Source organism: Hypanus sabinus, chromosome 3 (genome assembly GCF_030144855.1).
Source record: "Hypanus sabinus isolate sHypSab1 chromosome 3, sHypSab1.hap1, whole genome shotgun sequence".
NCBI lineage: Eukaryota > Metazoa > Chordata > Chondrichthyes > Myliobatiformes > Dasyatidae > Hypanus > Hypanus sabinus.
The window spans coordinates 23,001,113-23,024,740 of record NC_082708.1 but is presented as its reverse complement, the minus strand read 5'-3'; the positions used below and the strand labels follow the sequence as shown (position 1 = coordinate 23,024,740).

The following is a 23,628-nucleotide window of genomic DNA, read 5'->3' as shown; positions in this document are numbered from 1 at the left end:
AGACCAAAAAGTAAATTGTGACTTATTCCACTGCTTTATGTACATTTTTGTATTATCCTCAAGGTTGTCAGCACTATCCTGAATGTTCTTTGTTTATAGCAAATAGTTGGGGCCAAGATGTTCCCAAGAGTCAGTGGTAATGTTGCACTTCTTCTAGAAACCTTTGCATCCTTCCCCTCTCACATCAGAGCTTCAAGTGTCTTTTTCAGGAGTCTGGGTGTGTGAGCAATATGGCTTGCCCTAGGGGCACAATACTGGGGATGTTGACCTGGGCGAGAACACTGACGTTAGTTCATTTGTCCTTCCAGTGAAGTTTGAGGATTTTATGGAGACTGCATTATTGATATTTTCTCGTCTTGAGACAACTGTAAATACTTCTGGTCTCTGGAGCATGTAGGACAGGGATAACAACTGTACCAAGCCTGAGGTCTTGATCTTCAAATGTCCTTTTCTTCATTTGGCCAAAGGCTGCTATGATGCATTTAAAGCCATGGTGAATTTCATTATTAATGTTAAATTCATCACTCATAATGAAGGAAAATGTTTATTTTAAATGGTATATGACTGGAGGGAGCTTGGAGGTTAAAGTTATCCATGTTCCCACAGTACTCTTGATCTTATCAGTCTAGAAATACTCTATCAGTCTAGTCATTTTGGTGAAATTTTGTAGTATTCTATGGGTTAAGCAACCTGCAAAGGGTACCTGATCGTACTGTAGAAAATAATCAACAGCGCGTCAATATTCTCTTCATACAATTCTCCATGTTCACTGGAAAGACAAGGAAAACAAAGTTAGTATACTTTCCTGGGGCAACATCCCTAGATGGACTTAGTTGCCCATGAGCACAGGCCAGATTGCTCAGATACCCAATGCGAGATACCTGAAAGAGACAACCTATTCAAAGCTGGGTGACAGAAGAGATTAGTAGATAGACAGAGGAAAAGATAGAAGAAAGTGATGAAAACCCACTTACAGAGTTGTGACATCCACTCTGATTCTTGACTGCAGTCTTTGGCTGCTGAAAGCTGAAGAGGGCATTCAGGATAGTACTGGGAACCCCGAGGCCTTGATTCAGAAGCAACCGAAGCTTGTGTAAGATTCTGAAGGTGTGGATCACCTCACAAGCCCCCCACCAATTTGTCAGCCACCCAGTTATCCCATCAGGGAATAACTAGTAGTTTCTACTTGCCCTTATTTGCCACTTCAAAACAAGTATTCTATGTCGTAAAATCCACAAAACCCAGGTGGAAGTGAGACACCCATGATCGTGGGGGACTGCTAAAGAAGGACCATGCTTGATCCATGTATATGCGTCCCTTTGCTCTGCCACTCACCTTCACACCACTCTCCGGTCCCCAATCCCGTTTCACTGGCACCAGAGTTGTATCGACTGCCAATCAGTCTTTAGACTCTGATTGGTACAGGTGTCAGCCGAGTGGATTTCTTTGGATCAGTTTACTTTTGAGTCATTAGGGAGCTGATATGACCTTATGACTATGGATCAAATATATGAAAATTGTTTATTTAAGGATGATTCCTTGACCGAGGGGTGTCTCATGACTGGCCTCTGACAGCCCTAACTAACTTGCTTCAGGTATTAGTGTACTTCCCCATGACTTCCTATGATTGAAGTGCTCCATGAAATACTCTAATTTCTCTTTCATTCAAATCCTACTGTTGTAAACGGATGGCATGGTAGCATAGTAGTTAGTTCAATTACATAACAGTACTAGCAATCACTTATCAGAGTTCAGTTTCTATTGTTGTATGTAAAGGAGTTTGTAACACGTGGATTTCTTCCAGGGGCTCTGGTTTCCTCCCACATTCCAAAGATATAAATTTGGGATTAGTTGGATGTGAGCATGCGACGTTGTCACCGGACACACGGCGACATTTGTGGGCTGGCTGTCCAGCACAATCCTTGTATTACATTGGTCATTGAATCAGAAGCAGGTTTATTATCACTGGCATGTGATGTGAAATTTGTAAACTTAGCAGCAGCAGTTCAATGCAATACATAATCTAGCAGAGAGAAAAAAAATAATAATAATAGAGAAGTAAATCAATTACATATATTGAATAGATTTTTTAAAATGTGCAAAAACAAAAATTCTGTATATTTTTTTAAAAAGTGAGGTGGTGTCCAAAGATTCAATGTCCATTTGGAAATTGGATAGCAGAGGGGAAGATACAAAATAACGCATTTTATTGTATGTTTTGATGTACATATGACAAACAAAACTAGTTTATAAGGATCAATAGACAACCTATTCATAAACATTAAGAGCTAACTTCTGAAGTAATGTTATCTTGCCAGTCTGGATGCTAGCCATTGATAGCAAACATTTTGCATTAGCATTAATTCTTAAACTGAGTTGGTGAACTGTTCAAAGGGCTGGCTGGTGGTGTAGTGGCATCAGCCCTGGACTTCAAGGCAGATGGTCGTGAGTTCAAACCCAGCCAGACCTCCACCTGGACAGCAGCAATAACTGCACTTAAGAAAGGCCTGGCTAAATGAATTGAAGCAGCAGCGATGTGGTTTTTGAGGAGGATGCAAATAATCTCATGGATGAAACGAATATCTAACCAGGACGTCATGGACAGAGCAAGCACAAGAAGAGAAATAATGTATGAGATCATGAAAAGACAACATAACTTCATTGGACATGTGATTAGGGAAGTGGAGTTGGAATTATGGGAAAGGTTGAAGGGAAGAAAGCACAAGGAAGGCAAAGACAAATGATGATGGAGACAGCAGCCAGAGAACTGGAAATAGATACCAATGAATTGATCCACTTGATCCGAAACAGGAGTGTGTGGGCCAAGGCCGTCAAAGCTCAAACTGGGCGTGGCACCTGATGATGATGATGATGATCTTCTTCCGTATCTTGCCATGAAGATCCTATGAACCCTGTGGTCTATGAAGTCACCAAGAGTCAGACTTGACTAAAAAATGACTGAACAAACTGTTCAAAGGGAAATTGACAAAAGTGACATAGTCATTTAGTATAAAATATAATTAATGCGCATAAAAAGTTAGTTATTTTCAAAAAATGCTTTTATGAAGAAATCCTCATCAGAACCGCTGGCAATGCAATAAAGACTACCGCGGGCCATTTTATGTTGAATTTTTTCACCTAGTCATTAGAACAAATTACACATCTCACTGGAAACTGGAGTTAAACTGTAGAAGCATGGCAAAATAAGAAGGTAAAATTCAATTAGGACATTACCTCCAAGGAAAAAGGATTTCACTGATTAGTTTGACACTACCATAACTCGGCGTGTCAGAATTCTAGATCAACTGGGCATTGTCTGTCAGCACGATTGCAGCTGCTAATTGTTTGCCGTGTTTCCTGACATATGAGAGGTTGCACTCAGAGAGTTATGATGAAATATAACACAGAAACTGGCCGCTCAGCCCAGTGAATCATCGATAACCATCAGCCTAATCCAGTGTTAATCGCTTTTCTGTATTTACCCTATTGTCTCATCACCCCTTCCCAGGATGTATTCACCCTAGTTATGCCCATCATAATGCACTAGGGTGGTGGATTAGAGATACGTTTCTAGCAATGTGATCAAAGGTCTTCCTTCCCTCCTTGAGCAAGGTTTAGCACCTGCTGTGAAGTCATGGGAACTGGTGTCAGAAGTCACATATCAGAAGTCCTGGTTATGTGACCACTGACACTAGGGAAACAATCTCTGAAGAGTATTGATAATGGCTGGTTGGGGTGGGGGGGTGGTCACCCATCTAATAAAGACACAGCCCAGAAGAAGGCAATGGCAAACCACTGGACAATCATTCTCCTCACGACCCAGGGGGTTTCCTCCAGGTACTCCGGTTTCATACCACTGTCCAAAGATGTGACGTCAGTAGGTTAGTTGGTCATTTTAAATAGTCTTGTGATTAGGCTATGCTTAAACAGCTGGGTTGCTGGGTGGTGTGGATTGTTAGCCTGGAAGGGTCTGCTCTGTGCTGTATCCCTAAAATAAATCATCTCTGTATTAAATCATGAGAGGAAGAGTCGACAGCCATAAAAATTTAGCTTCTCTGATCAAAACGGTTGCAAGTTACTTGGCTAAATTGTAGGTAACCTACTGCTACTCACAAAGCTTTCATCTTTCCACCTTGATGTTCCAATCTCATTGTGAGAAACCCTGATCCTTTGATCTAGAGTAAACAGTTTAAGGGGCTGGTTTGTTGTTTAGAGCAATGCTGATGTGGCACTCCATGCAGTAAATTTTAGTGTTCATAGCAATGATGATCATTTACTTCTTGATCTCAAATCCATATACTTTCTTACTTCTGTCCTCCTAGAGCAGGGGTTCCCAACCTGTTTTATGCCATGGACCGCTGCCATTAACTAAGGGGTCTGTGGACCCTAGGTTGGAAACCACTGAGATAGAGTCTTCAGCCTTGCAAATTAATTTGTGTTGGCATTAAATACATGAGTGGTGTATTACTTACCCCCATTATGCCACTGACAATGAAGGTCCTTCATCTCTGTATAGAAGGTTTCTTCATTGCTGTTTCTATAACAATAATTTTTTGACCAATCTGGGTTGTAAGGCCCTGAGCTGAACCCCTGAACCTGGAGGAATGGTGGATTACCCTTAGTCTGGCCTCTACTCTTTGGCCTGTTTGGCATGGTGACCCTACAAGGAGCCAAAGCACAAGGCCCTGAATCCAGCCAAGATAACTTTCTGGGTCATTGAGCCACACATGCCTCCAAACCTGATGATAAGGTTGTGGTCCTCTTGGAGGATGTGTAGTGAATACATAGAGTTTATTTGTTATTTTATTGTCAATAGCATTCTTTTTTTCAAAGAGATGGCCTGATACTCGTGCACAGTCCTGACTCCATGCTTTTCCATATACTTCCAATCTTGTTGGAAGCATGGACTTGCAGGATTTGTTTTGATTTATTTCTGGAATGAATTTTACAGTTGTTTATTGTCCATTCTCAGCCATCCTTGACGGATAGTGCTGACTACCTTCCACTGAAGTTCTCCCATAATACATAGGGTTAGGGGTTTTGGGTTGGAGATGAAAGAATAGCAATATATTTCCAAACTAAGTTAGCAATTGTGGAATGCTATCAGGTCCTGGTATGATCTACATCAATTATTTGAGTGGAGTTATTCTTCATTCAGATATTTTCTTTTCAATCTTCTGTGTTAGTGAAGTATAAATTGTCTTCCATCTCTTCTGCTGACCCATTTTTTAAAATCAGTTCTGTTGTTCATTTATCTCTTACATTTTATAAGACACCGCAGTAACTAATAGTTTACTATGTTTCCTGACATTTGAGAGGTTGCACTCAGATTCATGAAGAGATACAGCACAGAAACTGGCCATTCATTCAGCCCACTGAATCCACAGTGACCATCAGCCTTATACTAATCCAACATTAATCCTTTTTCTCTATTTTCCTTGTTCGCTCATCAACCCCTTCCCAGAATATATCCACCCTATTTATACCCCTCATGATATACTAGGGTGGTGCATTGGAGATGTGTCTCTGGCAAAGGAATATAAAGCACTCCTTCCCTGTTGTGAAGTCATGGCAACAGGTGGTGGATGGTCATCTGAGCCGCTGGTACATATCACAAGACCTGGTTATGCGACGACTGACACCAGGCTGAGGGTCACCCATCTTGTAAAGGCACTGTCCAGAATAAGGTGATGGCAAACAACTTTTATAGAAAAAAATGTCATGGTCATGAAAAGGCCATGATCATTCACATCATACAACACAAAATATAACAAACTAACAAACATGATATGCTACACCTCCATAAGGTCACCCCTCAGTCTCCGACATACTTTTATGATGTGCGTGGAAACCAGAACAGAAGGAGGGAATGCATGCAGTCACAGGGAGAACATGCAAATTCCATGTTTTTACAAAGCTCTTTCATCTTTCCATCATGATGTTCCAATCTCTTTGTGAGAAACCCTGATCCTTTGATCAGGAGGGGACAGTTTAAGGGGCTAGTTTGTTTTTTTTTAAGAGTAAAGCTGATATGGCATTCCATTCAGTGAACTTTAGTGTTCATTGCAATGGTGATAATTTATTTCTTGATCTGAAATCCATATACTTTCTTACTTCCGTCCTTCTAGAGTGGAAGTTCCCAACCTATTTTATGCCATGGACATCAGTGTCCATTGTCAGGATTGAACCTGGTCTCTGGCACTGTAAGATTCTAGTTTTCTCGGTAATTAATTGATTTTGAAATTTCATGGATTGTTCTGAAGCTAGGTGAGAATTTACATGTGTATTAGTTAATTTCTTCTTTATCTCTTTCTCCCTTTCTCATATAAATTTTGACTGTGCTATTCTCTCCCTGAGCCAGGTATGTGAGATCATGTCTAGTAATCCTAAGCCTACCTCCCATCTCACATAATGAATTCAACATTTATTATCCTAGAAACATATAACCATATAACAATTACAGCACGGAAACAGGCCATCTCGGCCCTTCTAGTCTGTGCCGAATGCTTACTCTCACCTAGTCCCACTAACTTGCACTCAGCCCATAACCCTCCATTCCTTTCCTGTCCATATACCTATCCAATTTTACTTTAAATGACAATACCAAACCTACCTCTACCACTTCTACTGGAAGCTCATTCCACACAGCTACCACTCTCTGAGTAAAGAAATTCCCCCTCGTGTTACCCTTAAACTTTTGCCCCCTAACTCTCAACTCATGTCCTCTTGTTTGAATCTCCCCTACTCTCAATGGAAAAAGCCTATCTATGTCAACTCTATCTATCTATCTATCTATCTATCTATCTATCTATCTATCTATCTATCTATCCTATTTGTCCATGTCAATGTCCAATACCTTAATTAAATTTGCAGAGCCATTGAGGGAGCCATTTAGTTGTTGACTTGATAAGGTTTTGGTCAGACCATATTTGAACTGTCGTGAGCAGTTTTGGGCCCCTTTTCTATGAACAGATGTGCTATCATGGAAAGGGTCCAGAAGAGGTTCATGACAACAACCCCAGGAATGCAAGTGTTAGTGTATGATGAGCATTTGATGGCTCTGTGCCTGTACCAATTGGAGTTTAAAAGAATGAGGGGGATCACGTTGAAAGTTACTGAATATCGAGAGGTCTAGACATGAAGAGAATGTTTCCGATAGTGGAGGAGTCAAGGATCAGAGGGAAGAGCCTCAGGATAGAAGGACATCGCCTTAGAACAGATTAGAAGAATTTCTTTAGCCAGAAGGTGGGGAATATGTGGAATTCATTGCTGCAGATGGCTGAGGAAGCCAAGTCACTGGGTATATTTAATGTGGAGGTTGGTAAGTTCTTGATTAGGAAGGGCATCAAATATTGTGGGGAGAAGGCAGAAGAAGTGGGTTGAGAGAAATGATAAATCATTCATGATCAAATGGCAGAGCAGACTCAATAAACCGAATGGCCTAATTCTGTTCCTATGTCTTATGGTCTAAATAATAATAAAAAAATATGAAAACGGCATTTATTTCATTAATATTTTGGTGTCATTTGTTATCTGGTAATAAAGTGACTTCAAAGCAATTGTGATTCAAATGCCTGTAGATGAGTTGGGTTTAATTTACTCCAGCATGTACTGAGTTTAACAGAGCTCACCTCTTCGAGGTCATGTGCACTGATAAGAATGTTCCTGATCTCAGACAGATGTTGTAGAAAATTATTTATTCCATTGTTAGTTTATAGTAAAACTTTCTCAAATTTCAGATGGTTGCAGAGGTAAAATAATTTGATGGAGAAGTTAAACATTCTGCAATTGACTTTTTTTTCGCGTAGTAGTACTTGAGTGAACTAATCCAATTCATGAGGATGGATGTTTGTGAATACTTAATTATTCAAGCTGAGGAGAAATCCTTGTTGACATAGTTAATCAAATTCAAAACTCCATGAGGCAGATTTTTGGCTGGTTTGACTTATCATGCTTTTTGTTGTTCATGGAAGACAAAACATTAGATTCTGAAGGCTATCCATTACGTGCATATGTGGATTTAAATTGCTTTCAAATAGCTGAATAATCCATATCATATGTACCATAATAATTGTTTCAGTCACATTTAAAGATTGCTGACAACTGTAAAAAACTCAGTTCCTACATTCTCATACAGTAATGTTCCTCCTTTACAATGCTATATACGAAATCCATCTAGTTCTGTAGTGAGTTAGTTCACCCACTAAATACTTTCAATAGGCCTGTCATCAGTTACAAGTCTATAGAAGCACAATGAAAAGTATTCGACTGGTTGCATCACAGCCTAGTATGCGAACACAATGAACACAAAAGACTACAAAAAGTGTCAGATGCAGCCCAGTTTATCACAGAAATAGCCTATCCCATCATTGAGCACATCTTGCAAAAAGGATTGCCACAAGAAAGCAGCATCCATTATCCAGGAGCCCAACCATCCACGTCATGCTCTGTTCTCACTGCTGCCATTTGGAAAGAGGTACAAATAGCCATCAGGTTAGGAACAGTTATTACCCTTCATCCATCAGGCTCCTGATCCAGGATGGACAACTTCACTCACTACAGCACTGAACTGATCACTGAACATAATCTATGGACTTACTTTCAAGGACTCTTCAACTTACAACTCAGCATTATTTATCTATCTATCTATCTATCTATTTATTTATTTATTATTCTTTGTTTTATTTTGCATTTGCACTGTTTGCCTTTTGCATAATTCGCTTTGTTTGTCAAAATTCTTCATTAATTCTATTGTATGTCTTTCTCCTACTGTGAATGCCTTCAAGAGAATGAATCTCGGGGTAGTATTTGGAGACATATCCATCCTTTGATAATAGATGTACTTTGAACTTTGAAATCAGAATTACAAATGAAATAGAGCTACAGTCTAACAACTTAGAAAATATCAAACTTCACACAGGAATGAAGTTCATCCAATGTAAATACAGAACTCCACTGTAAAGGTTTTCTTTATTTTAGCACCTTTTTGAACTATTTGTCTTCATTTGCACATTGTTTGTCAGTCTTTGTTTATGTATAATTTTTCATAAATTTGATTGTATTTCTTTAATTTCCTGTAAATGTCTGCAAGAAAATGAACCTTAAGGTAGTATATCGTAATATATATGTACTTTGCCATTGACTTAGTTTAACAGGATATGAAATATTTTCTAATTATTTCGCTTATCTGTACTAAACACAAATATATTTCAAAAATAAACTACTGCAGATGTTGAAAACCAGATAGCAAAACAGAAAATGCTAGAAAACGTCAGTGGGTCAACCAACAATGGTGCAGAGAAAAAATATTACCACACGGCTCTACAACTCAATACCATGACCAATGAAGGCCAACAAACTACCCTATCAACTTGCATGTCAACTTTGAGTGATCTATGGATGTGGATTTATTGGTGGTATTTCATGAGGATGATGAGTTTGGTCTCTTTCCTGGGTCACTATAGTTCTAAGATTGCCAAGACATGGAGAGCACCAAAAACCTGGCCCTGTATTATGTTGGAATGACATAGGTCCATGTAAGAACGTGTGTGTTTGAGGGGAATCTACTGGCAAATGGAGAAGGGTTTGGGGTAGACGGTCAAATGTGTGTCCCTGCTTTCAATGTACGTCAGCACATGAGTCACAAGGAAAACTAAAAAGAGTAGCGGAAACTTAATTTCTATTTTCTTCCAAGCTCAAGCTATCAAAGTCCAAGTCTGCTATTGCCCACTGCTGAAATGCAGATCATGGGGACTAGTACAGATCAATCAAGTGATTGACATGGGCATGGTGGGCTGAATGGCCTGTACCTACAGAGATCAATTCCACGGTTCCGTGGTTCTATGAAATTCGGCAAAGCACATTGAATCTGAAAATTTCTTTGGTCAAATTCCTGGTGGGGTTTATATCAGAATCAGATTCAGAATCAGTTTTATTATCCTAAAATGTTGGGTATGTTGGGTAATGAGAACAAGCCATTATTTGGATGGTGAGGGTCTTTATTTATGGATGCCGCCTTCTAGAAGCATTGCTTTTTGCAGATGTCCTCAATGATGGGCTGACTTGTGCCCATGATAGAGTTGGTGGAGTCTATAGCCCTCTGAAGCTTAATTTTTCCCAATCCTGCACATTGGAACCCCCAAACCAGTCAGAATGCTGTTCAACTTACTGAAGACTTTGATTACAGACCAAATCTCTTCAAACTCCTAATGAAGTACAGCTGCTTGGGTGCTTGCTAATGATTGCTTCAATGTGTTGGGCCTAGAATAGATCTACTGAGATGTTGATGCCCAGGAACTTGAAGCTGTCTCTAGCCAATTTAATAATGAGTGAAGTTTCCCTCTGTTTTCCATTTGAAATATAAAATACACTTTGAAAATAATATTCAAAGTACAAACCCTTGACTTGTATCAGTATATTGAAGTGCAAGGACATATACATATGCATGATACTCCAATTATATAGATCCATTTTTATTAAGGTAAAATTTCCATAATAGATTTCTTATTTAAAAAGGCCATTAATTTGCATCTTATTCTGCACATGAAGGGATAATATTGTTTGACTTTTGCATTGAAAGAATGTTCAACAGTATAAATTGTGATTCTTGAGATGAAACATTGAAATGAGGTCCTGATGAATCTCTCAGATGGACTTCGAGGTTCCCACAATTTTATTTTGAAGACTGATGCACCCTGGTGGCTGTTCCACCAATAATTAACCCTTAGACAATACTGTTTATTTAAAAAAAACATTATGAATGCTATTTTGCTATCAGTAGTCTGCTGCTGTGATTCCCATTTTTGAACGATGACTGCATTTCAAAAAAGTTGCATTATTGGTTGTAAGTTGTTTTTAGTATAAGTATTTGTTATGAATATTGCTAATTGTGAAAAATACTTCTAATATTTCCTCTTAGCTTTGGGGTGCTTTGATACCTTTAAAAGTAACTCACACTAATGTAGATTTTTCTTCCATTTGGCACAACTAATGTAGGCATGAACATGAGCAAATGCTGTCATTAACATATATATTCTGTTTCTTATTTGACAGGAAAACCAACTGTAATAGATGTAGATATCTATGTCAACAGCATTGGCCCAGTTTCATCAATTAATATGGTAAGTAGGCTTTACACCACAGACAATGTCTTTTCAATTTTGTTTGGTGTGTTGTGTCGTGAAACAAGAGATTCCTGAACAAACAAGGCTTGGTACCTTAACAGTGGTGTAGAAAACAATTTGTATATTTTTGTGTTGTTTCAAGATGGGCTATATTCTGACCTGATCTACAGTGCTAACTGAGTGACACGAGAGCTGTTGTGAACTGAATATTAAATTTCACAATTGATGATGAGATGGTAGAGCTGTTAATGCTGCTACATCACAGATCCAGAGATCTGGGTTTGGTCCTTATCTCTCGTGTTGTCGATGCAGGTTTGCACAGTCTCTGTGTGTGTTTTTGTTGCTCCCTCAGACGTGCTGGGTGGTTAATGTTGGGAGGCTGCTGTAAATTATTTATTAGTGTGGATAAGTGTTAATATAATCCATTTGTGAGTCGATGTGGATGTTTGAGAGAATAAGCTGCAGGAGTACATGGAAATAAGGAGTCATCAGAATGGGAGTAAAGGGATTACTCTTAGGAGCAAGCATGGATTCGACAGGCTGAACAGTCTCCTTGCTGCTTTAAGTAAAAGACATTTGATTGTTGTTTAATAATTCAAGGAGCAGAAAAATACATGTTGAAAGTTTACTTTTTCGTAAGTATTTCAATCTTTTGTTCTCTGGGAATGGTGCTGAAGACAAGGAAAGATAAAAATAGTTAACTATGATCTAGTGAATAACGGAGCAAGCTCTATGATGATTTGCTATACACTAACATGCTAAGGATCTGAGCAACCAGTTGTCCTGTCCTACAGTGATTCCCCGGTTCCTCACTATGACTCTTGCAGAGCCTTGTCGGGCTATCAGTTTGATGGAATGACCTAGATCAGTTGCGAAATAATTTCAGTGAAGGTACTACACTTTAGCAACTAAGCAAATGAATTCAACTTAACTTAATTTATGTCCTCTGTTGCCCTTACTTACTTACTGCTCATTTCCCCACTGGTGTTTAGGGCAGCAATGAAGGTTCTCTATCTGTGGTGATATTCAGGGCTTCCTTGATCATGTCAGCAGCTTCTTCTTGGTTTTAACTACTGTCAGTCATGCAGGTCCCAGGTGGAGACTCAGGAATACCGTCACACTCGGACGTAGAAGGATTCTTCCTTGTTGATTCCATAACAATTTTGTTTTACCAGTCAGGGTTGATAGCTCTGTGATGAACCCCTGAACCTGGAGGACCGTTGGACCAGTCATCGTCTGACCTCTACCCTTTCACCTGTTTGGCATGGGTGACCCTACCAAGAGACAAAGCATAAAGCCCTGACTCCAGCCAACATAGCTCTCTGAGTCATTGAAGTACGCAAGCCTCCAAACCCAACAACAAGGTTGTGGTCCTCTTGGAGTTCTGTTGCCCTTAAGGGAAGGAATTTCCCAACCTTAGTTAATTGACCCTACAACTCCAACCAACTAATGAGGATTTATTGCTATTTATTTATATTTGGATTGGCACAGTGTTTTTAAAAGTTAACAGTTCCTGATGTTTATAGTTTACAGTTATTCTATAGATTTGCTAAGTATGCCTGGAGAAAAAGAATCTCAGGGTTTTATGTGGTGACATGCATGTACTCTGATAATAAATTAATACTTTGAACTTTAAGGATGACTGTTAATTGTCCTCTGAAATGGCTAACAGGCCATTAAGTTTTAAGATGTACAATAGCTTTGGGATGTACAATAGATGTCATTCTTGCCAGCGATACCCACAACTTGTGACTGAATTAAGATTTAACAATTATGTGTTTGGCATCCTAGCATCTGCAAAAAGATTTGTGAAAGTGATTTAATTTACCTGAGAATGAATATTCTATTCCATAGTGCCCACCTTCTATTGATTAGAAAATAATTAATGTTCTTGTCATTGCCCCAATGAAGGTTCACCATTTGAAGTTTTATTTTCCATCCTATTGATTGTGATGCTAATACTGTTGGATATTTAGCCAGTTTGTTAAGTGCAAGCTGGCCCCTTGTAATCTACATTGTAACCCAGATTAATTCCATTATTGGATTTAAAGCACTTTAAAATATCCAGAGATTATAAAAAGACATGATATAATTAAAGAACTGTAATCTTTATTAGGTTGTGAATTTGAGAGTCCGCAATGGCTCCATTCACAAAACTCTGCTTTTGGGGTAAAATTTGTACTTTGAGTTTATGAGACCAAAAATCTAAGTTGATATTTCAGTGCAGTGCTGAGTGCTGCACACTTAGGGTCAGACAAGACATTAAATTCCAGCTGTCTGTACTCTCAGATGTATGTGAAAGAACCTGTGGTATTATTTTGAAGATACACCAGATATCTCTGCCTTCTTGGCCAATATTTATCCTTTGATCAATGTCATAAGAATAAACGACCTGGTTGTTATCATATCTGGGTGAGTCATTTACTGTATGTATAAATTTTCTCTCGTTTTGCTATTTGAGAATAGCAATAACATTACAAAAGCGTTTCATTGGACAAAAGGGATCTTGGGATAATATAAAGAAATGTGAAAGACCCAGTAAGATTTATATCTGTATCTTTCTATATCAGGAACTGGTTTACTCTTGTTTTTAATGAGTTATATTTCTGGATCAGTCAGTCTGATTCTGAAAGAAGCTCCCCATTTCTTAGGGACTCAGCAAACCTTGCAAATTCACTTAACACACACAAAATGCTGGATGAATTCAAGAGGTCAGGCAGCATCTATGGAAAGGAATAAAGAGTTGACATTTCAGGCTAAGAACAGTCTTTCCATACATTTGCAGAATCTCTTGCGTTTCTTGAAGATGCAGCCTGGTTCAGCAATTTGTGTGTGTGTCACTTGACTATCTACAGCATCTGCAGAACCTCTTGTATTTTTGTCAAATAGTAACTATTCTTGATCAGTAATGTTAATGCTTTCACAAGGAAAATTATCTGAACAGGAAGTATCTTCCAGGGATGCCTACCCTAAAGAAGTTTAAATCTTCCCTTTGACAGGACTTCAGCGAAACTCTCTTTCCCTCCTCCCCCGCTGTGAACACTGTGATCGCTGCTCTCCAACTCTTTGACCTAGTGCTTACCACCAATCAACTTCCTAGCTCTTCGCCTCATCCCTCCCCTCTAAGTTTCACCTTTCACCTGGTATTTCTCTCTCCCGTCTCCCCACCTTTCAAATCTACTCCTCAGAATTTTCTCCCCAGTCCTGCCGAAGGGTTTTGGTCCAAAACGTCAACTGTGCTTTTTTCCATAGATGCTACCCGACCTGCTGAGTTCCTTCAGCATTTTGTGTGTGTTGCTCGGATTTTCCAGCATCGGCAGATTTTCTCTTGTTTGTGAGCTAGACATACCTGGTTAGCTTAAGACTTTGTTTTTTCTTGTGTTCAGGCCAGGATTGTGAAAACAAGAGGAAGCTGTTAATTCCCTGAAGCCACACTTCATGGTTATGATTTGCTGATATTTCACTTGCTGGTTGACAATTTCGGATCAGCTCTTAACCAGCCTTTTACGCCCTCCTCAGGGCATTACCCTGAAACTGTGTTATTGGTCCTTTCCATATCATTTGCCTGTCTTTGAAATGGAGATTTAGATATTAGCGCAACAGATGCCTAATATAATCCAGGGGAAGAAACAACATCTCCTGACATTAAAAACATAATTAAGGCTTATCTGAAATTAACTCAGACCTGAAAGCTTGCATTTTAATGTTGATTTCAGAAACCAGTCTGAATTAAGGTACTAATTACTTATAGATATATTTAAATTGATCAAATAGAAAATAAGAGATATTATCCCTTTTCTGTATTAGTAATCAGAATACATCATTAATAGGATACCATGTAATGATTTCAGAGAGAGAATCATTGAAATGTTAAAATGAACAGTAACTAGTAATTTAATGCAAGGCACAGGAGATTTCATAAAGCACCGTGCTAAGCTCCAACTCTGTTTCTTCAGCTATTCAATGACACCTGAGAAAATCTCTTTAGGGTAGCTGTTGTTTTTACTGCATGTTGCAAACTTGGCAAATACCATTTTTTTTCTAATTTGTGCAGTTCCTGGTGTAGAATCTGCAGTTTAGTGTGCTTTCTTTCGCTTGTATTCACTCTCCAGAGTGTAATATCAGTCAGAGCTAAGCAAGTCTTTCGAGGAATAATTCCCAGGCTGGAAGCCCTTTGGGTGATGTTTTATTGTTTGTATATTTCATTAGACCACAGAATCACAGAACTGTTTCTGGACGGAAGGGGACCATTTGACCTATCTAGGAGGTGCTGTTGTTTATGTAGCAGCCCAGTCATTTGTTATGTCCAATCTCTTCTCAAGTTCAAGTTCAAGTTTAATTGCCATTCAGCCATTCAATTTATACAGCAAAATGAAACAATGTTCCTCTGGGGCCAAGATATAAAACACAATGCATACAGTCACGCACAATTACAATAGCACATAGTCAGAAAAAATAATATTAGCACACGTTCTCCACAGGTTGTTACCGTTATTTGTCTTAAGTATCTGCTCAGTTCTTGTTTGAATAATACAAGCGAACCTTCATCCAATGCACAGTCAGGCAGTGCATTGCAGATTAAATTCCTCAGAATGAACATCACCAATAGCCTATCCTTGTACTGCCTTATTTTACACTGTTTTACCTTGAACTACCTTAATGCCCCCTTGTAATGAAATGAGTGGATATGGAGAGGCTGCACCCAATTGTAGGAGAATCTAGGACTACAGGGTGCAGCCTCAATATACAAGGATGTCACTATAGGACAGGGATTAACAGGAATTTCTTTAGCCAGAGGATGGTGAATCTGTGGAACTCATTGTGGAAACCAAGTCATTGTGCATATTTAAAGTGAATGCAGATAAGCTTTTGATTAGTAAGGGCACCAAAGGTAATGGGCGGGGGGTGGGGGGTCTTCTCTGCTATTTGATTATGGCTGATTTATTTTCCCTCTCAGTCACATTCCCTGCTTTCTCTCTGTCTCCGCAACTCTGTTCTGACAGGACATCACTGTTTTCGAGGGACAATTTTATATTCTGAGACTGTGCCCTCCAGCCCTCCAGTCCTAAACTCTCCCACTAAGGGAAGCATCCTCTCCACATCCACTCTAACTAGGCCTTTCAATATTTAATAGGTTTCAATGAGATCCCATCAATGATCTCATCCCAAGGACCAAGGACTGGCTTGGTCAGCATCGATGGGTTTGGGCTGAAGGGCTTGTTCCCCCTGCTGCATGGCCATATGACTCTACACAAGAAAGTTCTCCCAAGATGACTCCTGGATCTTCCACAACCTCTTTAAAACTGTAATTTATTACTTGATGACTCCCCCAAATGGGGATAACTTTGTTCGCTTTGACCTGTTTAAACCTCTCATGATCCCGATTAGCCCAATTGTGTCCTGGAGGAACTCAGCAGGTCAGGCAGCATCTGTGGAGAGGGATAAAGAGCCGATGCTTCAGGCCAAGAACTTTCATCAGGACATCATGCTCATGAAGGGTCTCAGCCCAAAGTGTCAACTCTCTATTCTTCTCCATAGATTCTGCCTAAGCAGTTGAGCTTCTCCAGGATTGTTTGTGTGTTGCTCTGGATTTCCAGCATTTGCAGAAAAAAAATAACAATGCAGAAGTAAGAGATGTTTAGGTGTAATGTCTATCGTGTTGATGCTAATCTTTAAGTTGAAATGCAGTTGTCATGAGCTATTAGCAGAGGACCTGTCAACTCGAATGGATGGGTCATTTTGAATGTGTGCATTCAAGAAAAACACTAGGATTAGTCCCAGTTGTGTGGGAGGTAGTCTTCAGCAAGTGTCAGCTCCTATCAGGGTTCCAAGCTCGAATCAGAGTATGCAGCTTTCTGCAGCTCCATTGGGATTGCAAGGAACTGAAAGGCAGTAAGTTAGCACATTCTCAGTCTTGTTTACAAAAGTCTGTCAGTTATTACCTGTGAGTATTTGAAGCTTCCTGGTGCTACTATGGCTGTGCAGGCAGCCCACTTGTATTGACAGCAGCTACTGCTTCAGGGAAAACGTTAATGCCATGAGACAAGCTCCTACTCTTTTCTGTTGCCTGTGTACAAGCCCACTGCAGTACAAGAAGGTACGGCTGCTGTCACATATTGAATCTTGCCCTCCTTGTGGATGTTCCCTTTGGAGCACACTGGAGGTAGAATGACAACTGCATACACTGTCATTTCCTATAGCATTGCAGGGGTGGTGAATCTTTTCAAGAGCATGTTCTGAAATTGGCGACCATCCTGTTCTCTTTCATACCTTCCATGCTATATTACCTTCCATGGCAATTTTGGGCAGAGATTGTTATTGATTAATGCACAATTATTGAACAATAATTATTTTTTTTAAGTTGAGAGACTGAGTCCTGTTGCTTGTTTGCTTGTGTTCATTGTTTTACTTGTAACAATAGAAATAATGAAAGAAATGATGCATTTAGTAAAACCTGCTCAAAAAATTATTGATATTAATCTTTCAAAGAGATGACTGAAAATATATATTCACAGAGGCACTAAACCACATACAGTATTTACCATTAATATCATTGAATATCCAGCGTTCACTTAAAAATGACAGAAAAGAAAATATAAGCAGAGCAAAGTCACTACTGTTGTATATTAAATATTTCAGTCATATTTGAGTAACATTGCGGTTATATTGTTTGATTAAGCATTCTTGTTAGTTTAAGTAATTCATTGCAGGTTGTGTGTAAAAATAAGTGAATTAAATATGCCAGACACTACCACGTGGTACATGTGCGCCTTGCTCAAAGTAAACATGAAGTTGGACTCGCATGTAATCTTTTTAATTAGTTTTATTATCTTGGAGTTACAAAACATAACTCAGCAATGAGCTATTTTTAAAATGGACTCGAGACGACTACCTACCTGTTGAAGCTAAGTGAGAGGTTTGAGTTTAAAAAAAAAGCGCAGCACATGATTTTCCTTCAGAGCCGCACATTTTCTTCAAAAGCAAAGAGTACCAAGTCAAAGAAAGGCAGAAGATGGAATAATTCATGGTTCAATAAGCAGTGAGTACCAGATGATAATAATCATTAAAGAAGACCAGAAGAGTCTGGCAATATCAGAAAGATTGACATGTTTGATTACACAAAAGATAACTGGATTTTGTATACTGAGAAGGATTGAGCAGTATTTCAAAGGAAATGGAATAGTCGGTGAGAAGCAAGTGCCAATTTTGCTGAGAGCTTTGGATTTGAAAACATCCAGGTTGCTTAGGAGTTTAACTTCTCCCACCAAACCAGCCAAAATGAGCTTTGCGGATATCATGAAAGTAATGCAGGAATATTTAGGAATACAACCATTTGTTGACTGCAGAACAATTTAGGCTTCATAAATTGAATCAAAAGGAAAGGAATCTGTTTCAGCTTATGAAAAATTTGACTGACCATTGTCAGTTCAATAATTGGCTTACTGATAAACTGAGGAATTGTTTAGTTTGTGGAATCTTACAAGAAAGCGTTCAAAAATAGCTCCCTACTGAAGCACGACTTGCATTTAAAAGAGCAGTTGAAATAGCTGTGTCAATGAAAACAGCAGCCAAAGATACAACTGAGTTGCAGTCAGGAATGAAAGTGAGTGTGAACAAAATTGCAAAGTTTAAATAGAAGGCGGCCAAGCTGACCAAATTGTGTTACGTTGTGACAGGGGCTCATATATACCAGATCAATGCAGATTTAAAGACAAAACTTTCAGAAAATGCAAGAAAGTAGGACACGTGCAAAGAGCATGTCAGGCAGACAAAAAAATGAATTGTACAAGAAAGAGAAAAATATAAACAGTCAAGTTGCAATTTCAAAAAGAGCACTAATCTGCATGCTGTTGATGAAATATATGATAATGATGGGACTGACACAGGACTGTGTAGCCAATATGAAAACTAACAATAAACAAGCAATATCACTTGCACCAGAAGTGAATGGTGAATTAATTAAAACACAATTGGACACTGGCTTTGCTATTTCAGTCATTCCGCAAAATGAGTTTGAATGGCATTTCAAAGATACTGAAATCTGAAGATATCTAGCTAGGAACCTGTACTGGAGAAAAGATAACTCTTGTAGGAATGATATTAATGATAACAGGGAAATACAACAACCGACAAGCCACATTAGGTTGTTTGTGGTAAGAACAGGAGGGCCAGCATTATGGAGGAATGATTGGCCGAGACAACTGCAACTTGATTGGAAATCCATCCTCCACTTGTATTCCACATTCTCTGCAAGAGAGAAAGGTACTGGATGATCCCATGACTGTCTCTATGCTGTACACAATGAATCATTGCCCAACAGAGAACAGCCTCTGTGTCTCTGGTTGGAAAGCATATTGGACCAAGAAAGGACCAGGTTGCTCGGAAAATGATGAAAGCATTTGTTTGACTACAGCAGTTTTGTAGGCAACATATTTGCAAAAGCTTCTGATTTTTTTAATCAGGCAGTTACGTATGAAATGTTTTAAGCTGGAAGAGACTTCAAAAAGCTTCAGGGAAATTACAACTATTCAGCTATTGTGAGTATAAAGAAACAGAACCTACTCTGCGTGCATGAACTTTAAGTGGGAGACAAACAGTGGCTAATAAAAGTAGATGCAAATACCAAAGCGCAGTTGGATGAATGGAAGACCAACGAGAAAGGAGTCAATGGTGATACGAAAACAGAGGATTCATCAGATGATGTCTTAGATGAGGGAACCAAGAGGAGAGAGCAGACCTTAAAGGGAGTAGTAGAAGGATTAATAAGAGAATACCCCAGTGAACTAAATGCATCTTCTCAAGATCAACTTGCACCAACTAGAAGAAGGAAAAGAAAGGAGAAGAAAGATGTCCAGAGCTGTCAGAACCACTTCCTGACATACCAGAGTCAACTCCTACAACCACTATGGAGGAGGCCCCAGAACCTGAGATGGTTTTTACAGCCACAAGTCTCTCCTGCCAAGCAGAGTGATCCACTTTGTCAGGAAAGGGTAGGAAACCCTGAACAGTGATTGGGCTTGAATGGGACAATTTGGAATTTACTATGCTGTGGATGTCTTACAGTAGGTGTATTATATATTATATATTCGGTTTACGATTGCGCTGCCAAAGATGTGCAACAGCTTACTGGTAAATCATAAGGCAAGAGAACCAACTATAAACATTACTTGCAACATCGTTCATGAAACAAATTGTGGTGACCTATGGCCGCAGATGGTGAGGAGGCAGCCAGAGGTTAGGGTAGTCTGGGGGATGAGTGGTGCTGGGGCATTGTGAGGCATAACGTGTTCAGGCTGCCAGGTTCGCAGAGGGAGTTGGTATCGTTGCTGGAGATGGAGTGAGCATCTTAGAGAGTAGTCGAGGCCCATCCACCTAACCTGGGTACGAGGGTGGATCGCTCCAAGTGCTGAGCGGATTTGGTGAGATTGAGAACAGCTTCAAGCAGGGGTGGCCCATGCATTTCGGGGTGCCTAGATTCGGGTCCCGGAATGTGGCTCTACTTGCTGCTTGGACAATTTAAACGTTGGCACAGACTGGAAGGCCAAGTGTCGGGTACAGAGGTGAGGCTCGGACTGATTTCGCTGTATCTCCCATGGAAATTCATTCCCTTCTCCATGGCGAAGAGGCTGTGAACTGATCCATCTGCTCTGCGTTTCTGCCTGGTAGAGTGAAAACTGAGGACGGAGGCTTGGCTTGGGCCTAATCCAGCTGCTTCAGGAGCAGATCTGGGACAGTCTGGTTCGGAATGCTGTTAGCTTGCTTCTACTGTTTGCTTGATGTGCTTTTTTATTTTTTTTTAAATTGGGTTATTCAAGTGTCTTGTTCTGTAGTTGCCTGTAAGGTATAGCTTATGTACTCGATAATAAATGTGCTTTGAATTTGAATTATATTGTGCATATATGTTGAGACGCAGTCTGTATTGAATTGGAGTTTATAGCTAAGCAGAGAGGAAGGTTGTGTATTTAGTATTTCAGTAATATTTGATTAATATTGTAGATACATTTTTAATGACGAATTTTTGTTCATTTAAGTAATTCATTATGGGTCATAGGTAAAAATACGTAAATTGCCGACATCATGACACAACCATGTGATGCGTGCAAACCCGAAGTTAGACACACGTTTCGGACTGCCAAGTCTTGCTTTTAATTAGTTTAATGTTTTGGTGTTACAAACATAAATGCCAACTGCCCCAACTATTCAGAATCCAGGCACTGATGTAAACACCAGGGTCTACGTGGATTTCAAAACATATCATCCTACATCACAAGTTTTATGAACAATCTTGCTATCGTGAAGCTGTCACGAAATGTTTCAAGTGAAAACATCTCCCTGAGACACTTGCTGCTTCATTTGGCAGTAAAGATAATCATTGTGTATCTTTATTTTATGGGTGGGGTTTAAAGAATCAGAGGGTGTCCACATGCCAACAAAATTTTGTGTGACGTCTTGGGCATTCATGCCATAAGATTGCCATTGTGGGTTAGAGTATAAGGCTGAAGAATTTTTTTTAAAAAGTAGCATGTCTTTAACACCCGAGCAATTTTTGATATATTACTTCCCCACCCAGCTGTCATTTCAAACAGACTTAATTTTCTCAGGCACTGAGCGGGGCAGCACTTAAACCAGATCATCAGCCTAGTGGGTCCATGCCAGGCATCAAGTCCCCATTTTACACTATTACTGCATTCACCCTAATTTATTCTCACAAGAGTTTCTTCTTGCACACAATGAACAGTAGCTGATTAATCTACCAACCCTCATGTCTTTTGGACATAGGAGTAACCTGGGACCATAAATACGTGCAAACTCCACACAGACAGTGCCTGAGGTCAGGAGTGAAACTAGCTCCCTGGCAAGGTGGGGCAGCCACTCTCTTAGTTGCACCACTTTGTTTCCAGGTGCCCCAAGTTCATGTCACTTGCCATTCAATATTAATAACACTAAATGAAACAGACCAAGACCAGACCAAGGTGCACAACACAATACAAGTACCTCACACACAACACAAAGTAATATCCCTTTAGAATGTGGGAGGAAACCGGACTACCCATAAGAATGTCCCGTGGTCACACAGAGAAAGTACGAACTCCTTACAGACAGCAATGGAATTGAATCCACGCCCTGTAACAGTGCTATGTTAGCTGCTAACCTACTGTGCTGCCTACAGTTGATGTCAGTCCATGGATGCTGTACCCCTCCCTCAAATGCAGTAACCCTGCATATCCTTATGGGCAGGTTTGCTTGAGCTTTGGGGAGGATTGAAAATAATTTGGGAACTGGAGTAATAGGGCTGAAGATAGGGCAATTGGTATACAAGCAGTGTGTGGTAAAACTGTGAGGAAGGACAGGTAGTTGATGGGAAAAAATTGCATTCGATGGGATGATTTGAAGTGTAACAAGGGGGCAAAATCAAATAGGGTGATGAATACAGGACTGAAGGTGTTGTATTTGAATGTACACAGTATACAGAAAAAGGGAAATAATCTTGTGGCACACTCAGAGATTACCAGGTATGATATTGTGGGCATCACTGAGTCCTGGCTTAACGAAGATCATAATTAGGGTTTTAATCTCCAAAACTACACGTTCTATAGAAAGGACAGGCAGGTAGGCAAAGGGGATAGGGTAGGTCTATTAGTAAAAAATGATATCAAATCCTTAGAAAGATGTCATAGGATTGGAAAATGTAGAATCTTTGTAGAACATGCTAGGGTAAAAAAAACCCTGATGGGAATTATATACAGGCCTTCAAACGGTAACCAGGATGTAGGGTACAAATTACAAAAGGAGGCAGAAAAGGCATGTAATAAACAGCACTGTTTAAAAGGTTTGAATGTGGATAAGTCACCCGGATTAATTGGACTACATCCCAGGGTTCTGAAAGAATCAGCTGGAAAGATTGTGGAGACATTAGTATTGCTGTTTAAAGAATCACTAGGTTCTGGAATGGTTCTGGAGGACTGCAAAATTGCAAATGTCACTCCATTCTTTAAGAAAGGAAGGGGACAGAAGAAACAATATTATGGGCCAGTTAGCCTGACTTCAGAGGTTGGGAAGATGTTGGAGTCCATTATTAAGGATAAGGTTTCAAGATACTTGGTGGCAAATGATTAAAAAGGCAGATTAGCAAAAGTGTCAGTGGGTGTTGTGTTCTTGAAATTTCAGAAGGCCATTCACAAGGTGCCGGACATGAGGTCGCTTAATAAGATAAGCACCCATGGTATTGCAGGAAAGACACTAGCACGGATAAAAGCTTGGCTGATTGGGAGAAGACAAAGAGTGGGAATTAAGGGGCTTTTTTCTGGTTGGATCTCGGTGAGTAATGGTGTTCTGCAGGGGTTGGCATTGAGAATGCTTCTTTTCACATTATATGTCAATGATTTAGGTGATGGAATTGATGGCTTTATGGCCAAGTTTGTGGACGACACGAAGATGGGTGGAGGGGCAGGGAGTGCCGAGGAAGCAGGGAGCCTGCAGAAGGACTTGGACAGATTGGGAGAAA

The 23,628-nt window shown here is 39.7% G+C and overlaps 1 protein-coding gene across 1 annotated transcript in view; it reads left to right on the top strand.

Annotated features, from left to right (window-relative positions):
- The window catches only part of LOC132390723 (gamma-aminobutyric acid receptor subunit gamma-3), a 723,162-nt gene that overhangs the window by 8,740 nt on the left and 690,794 nt on the right, over positions 1–23,628 (top strand). Inside the window, exon 3 of the mRNA XM_059963278.1 lies at positions 11,053–11,120. Within this exon, the coding sequence (XP_059819261.1) occupies positions 11,053–11,120 (68 nt within the window). The remainder of the gene's footprint in view (positions 1–11,052; positions 11,121–23,628) is intronic.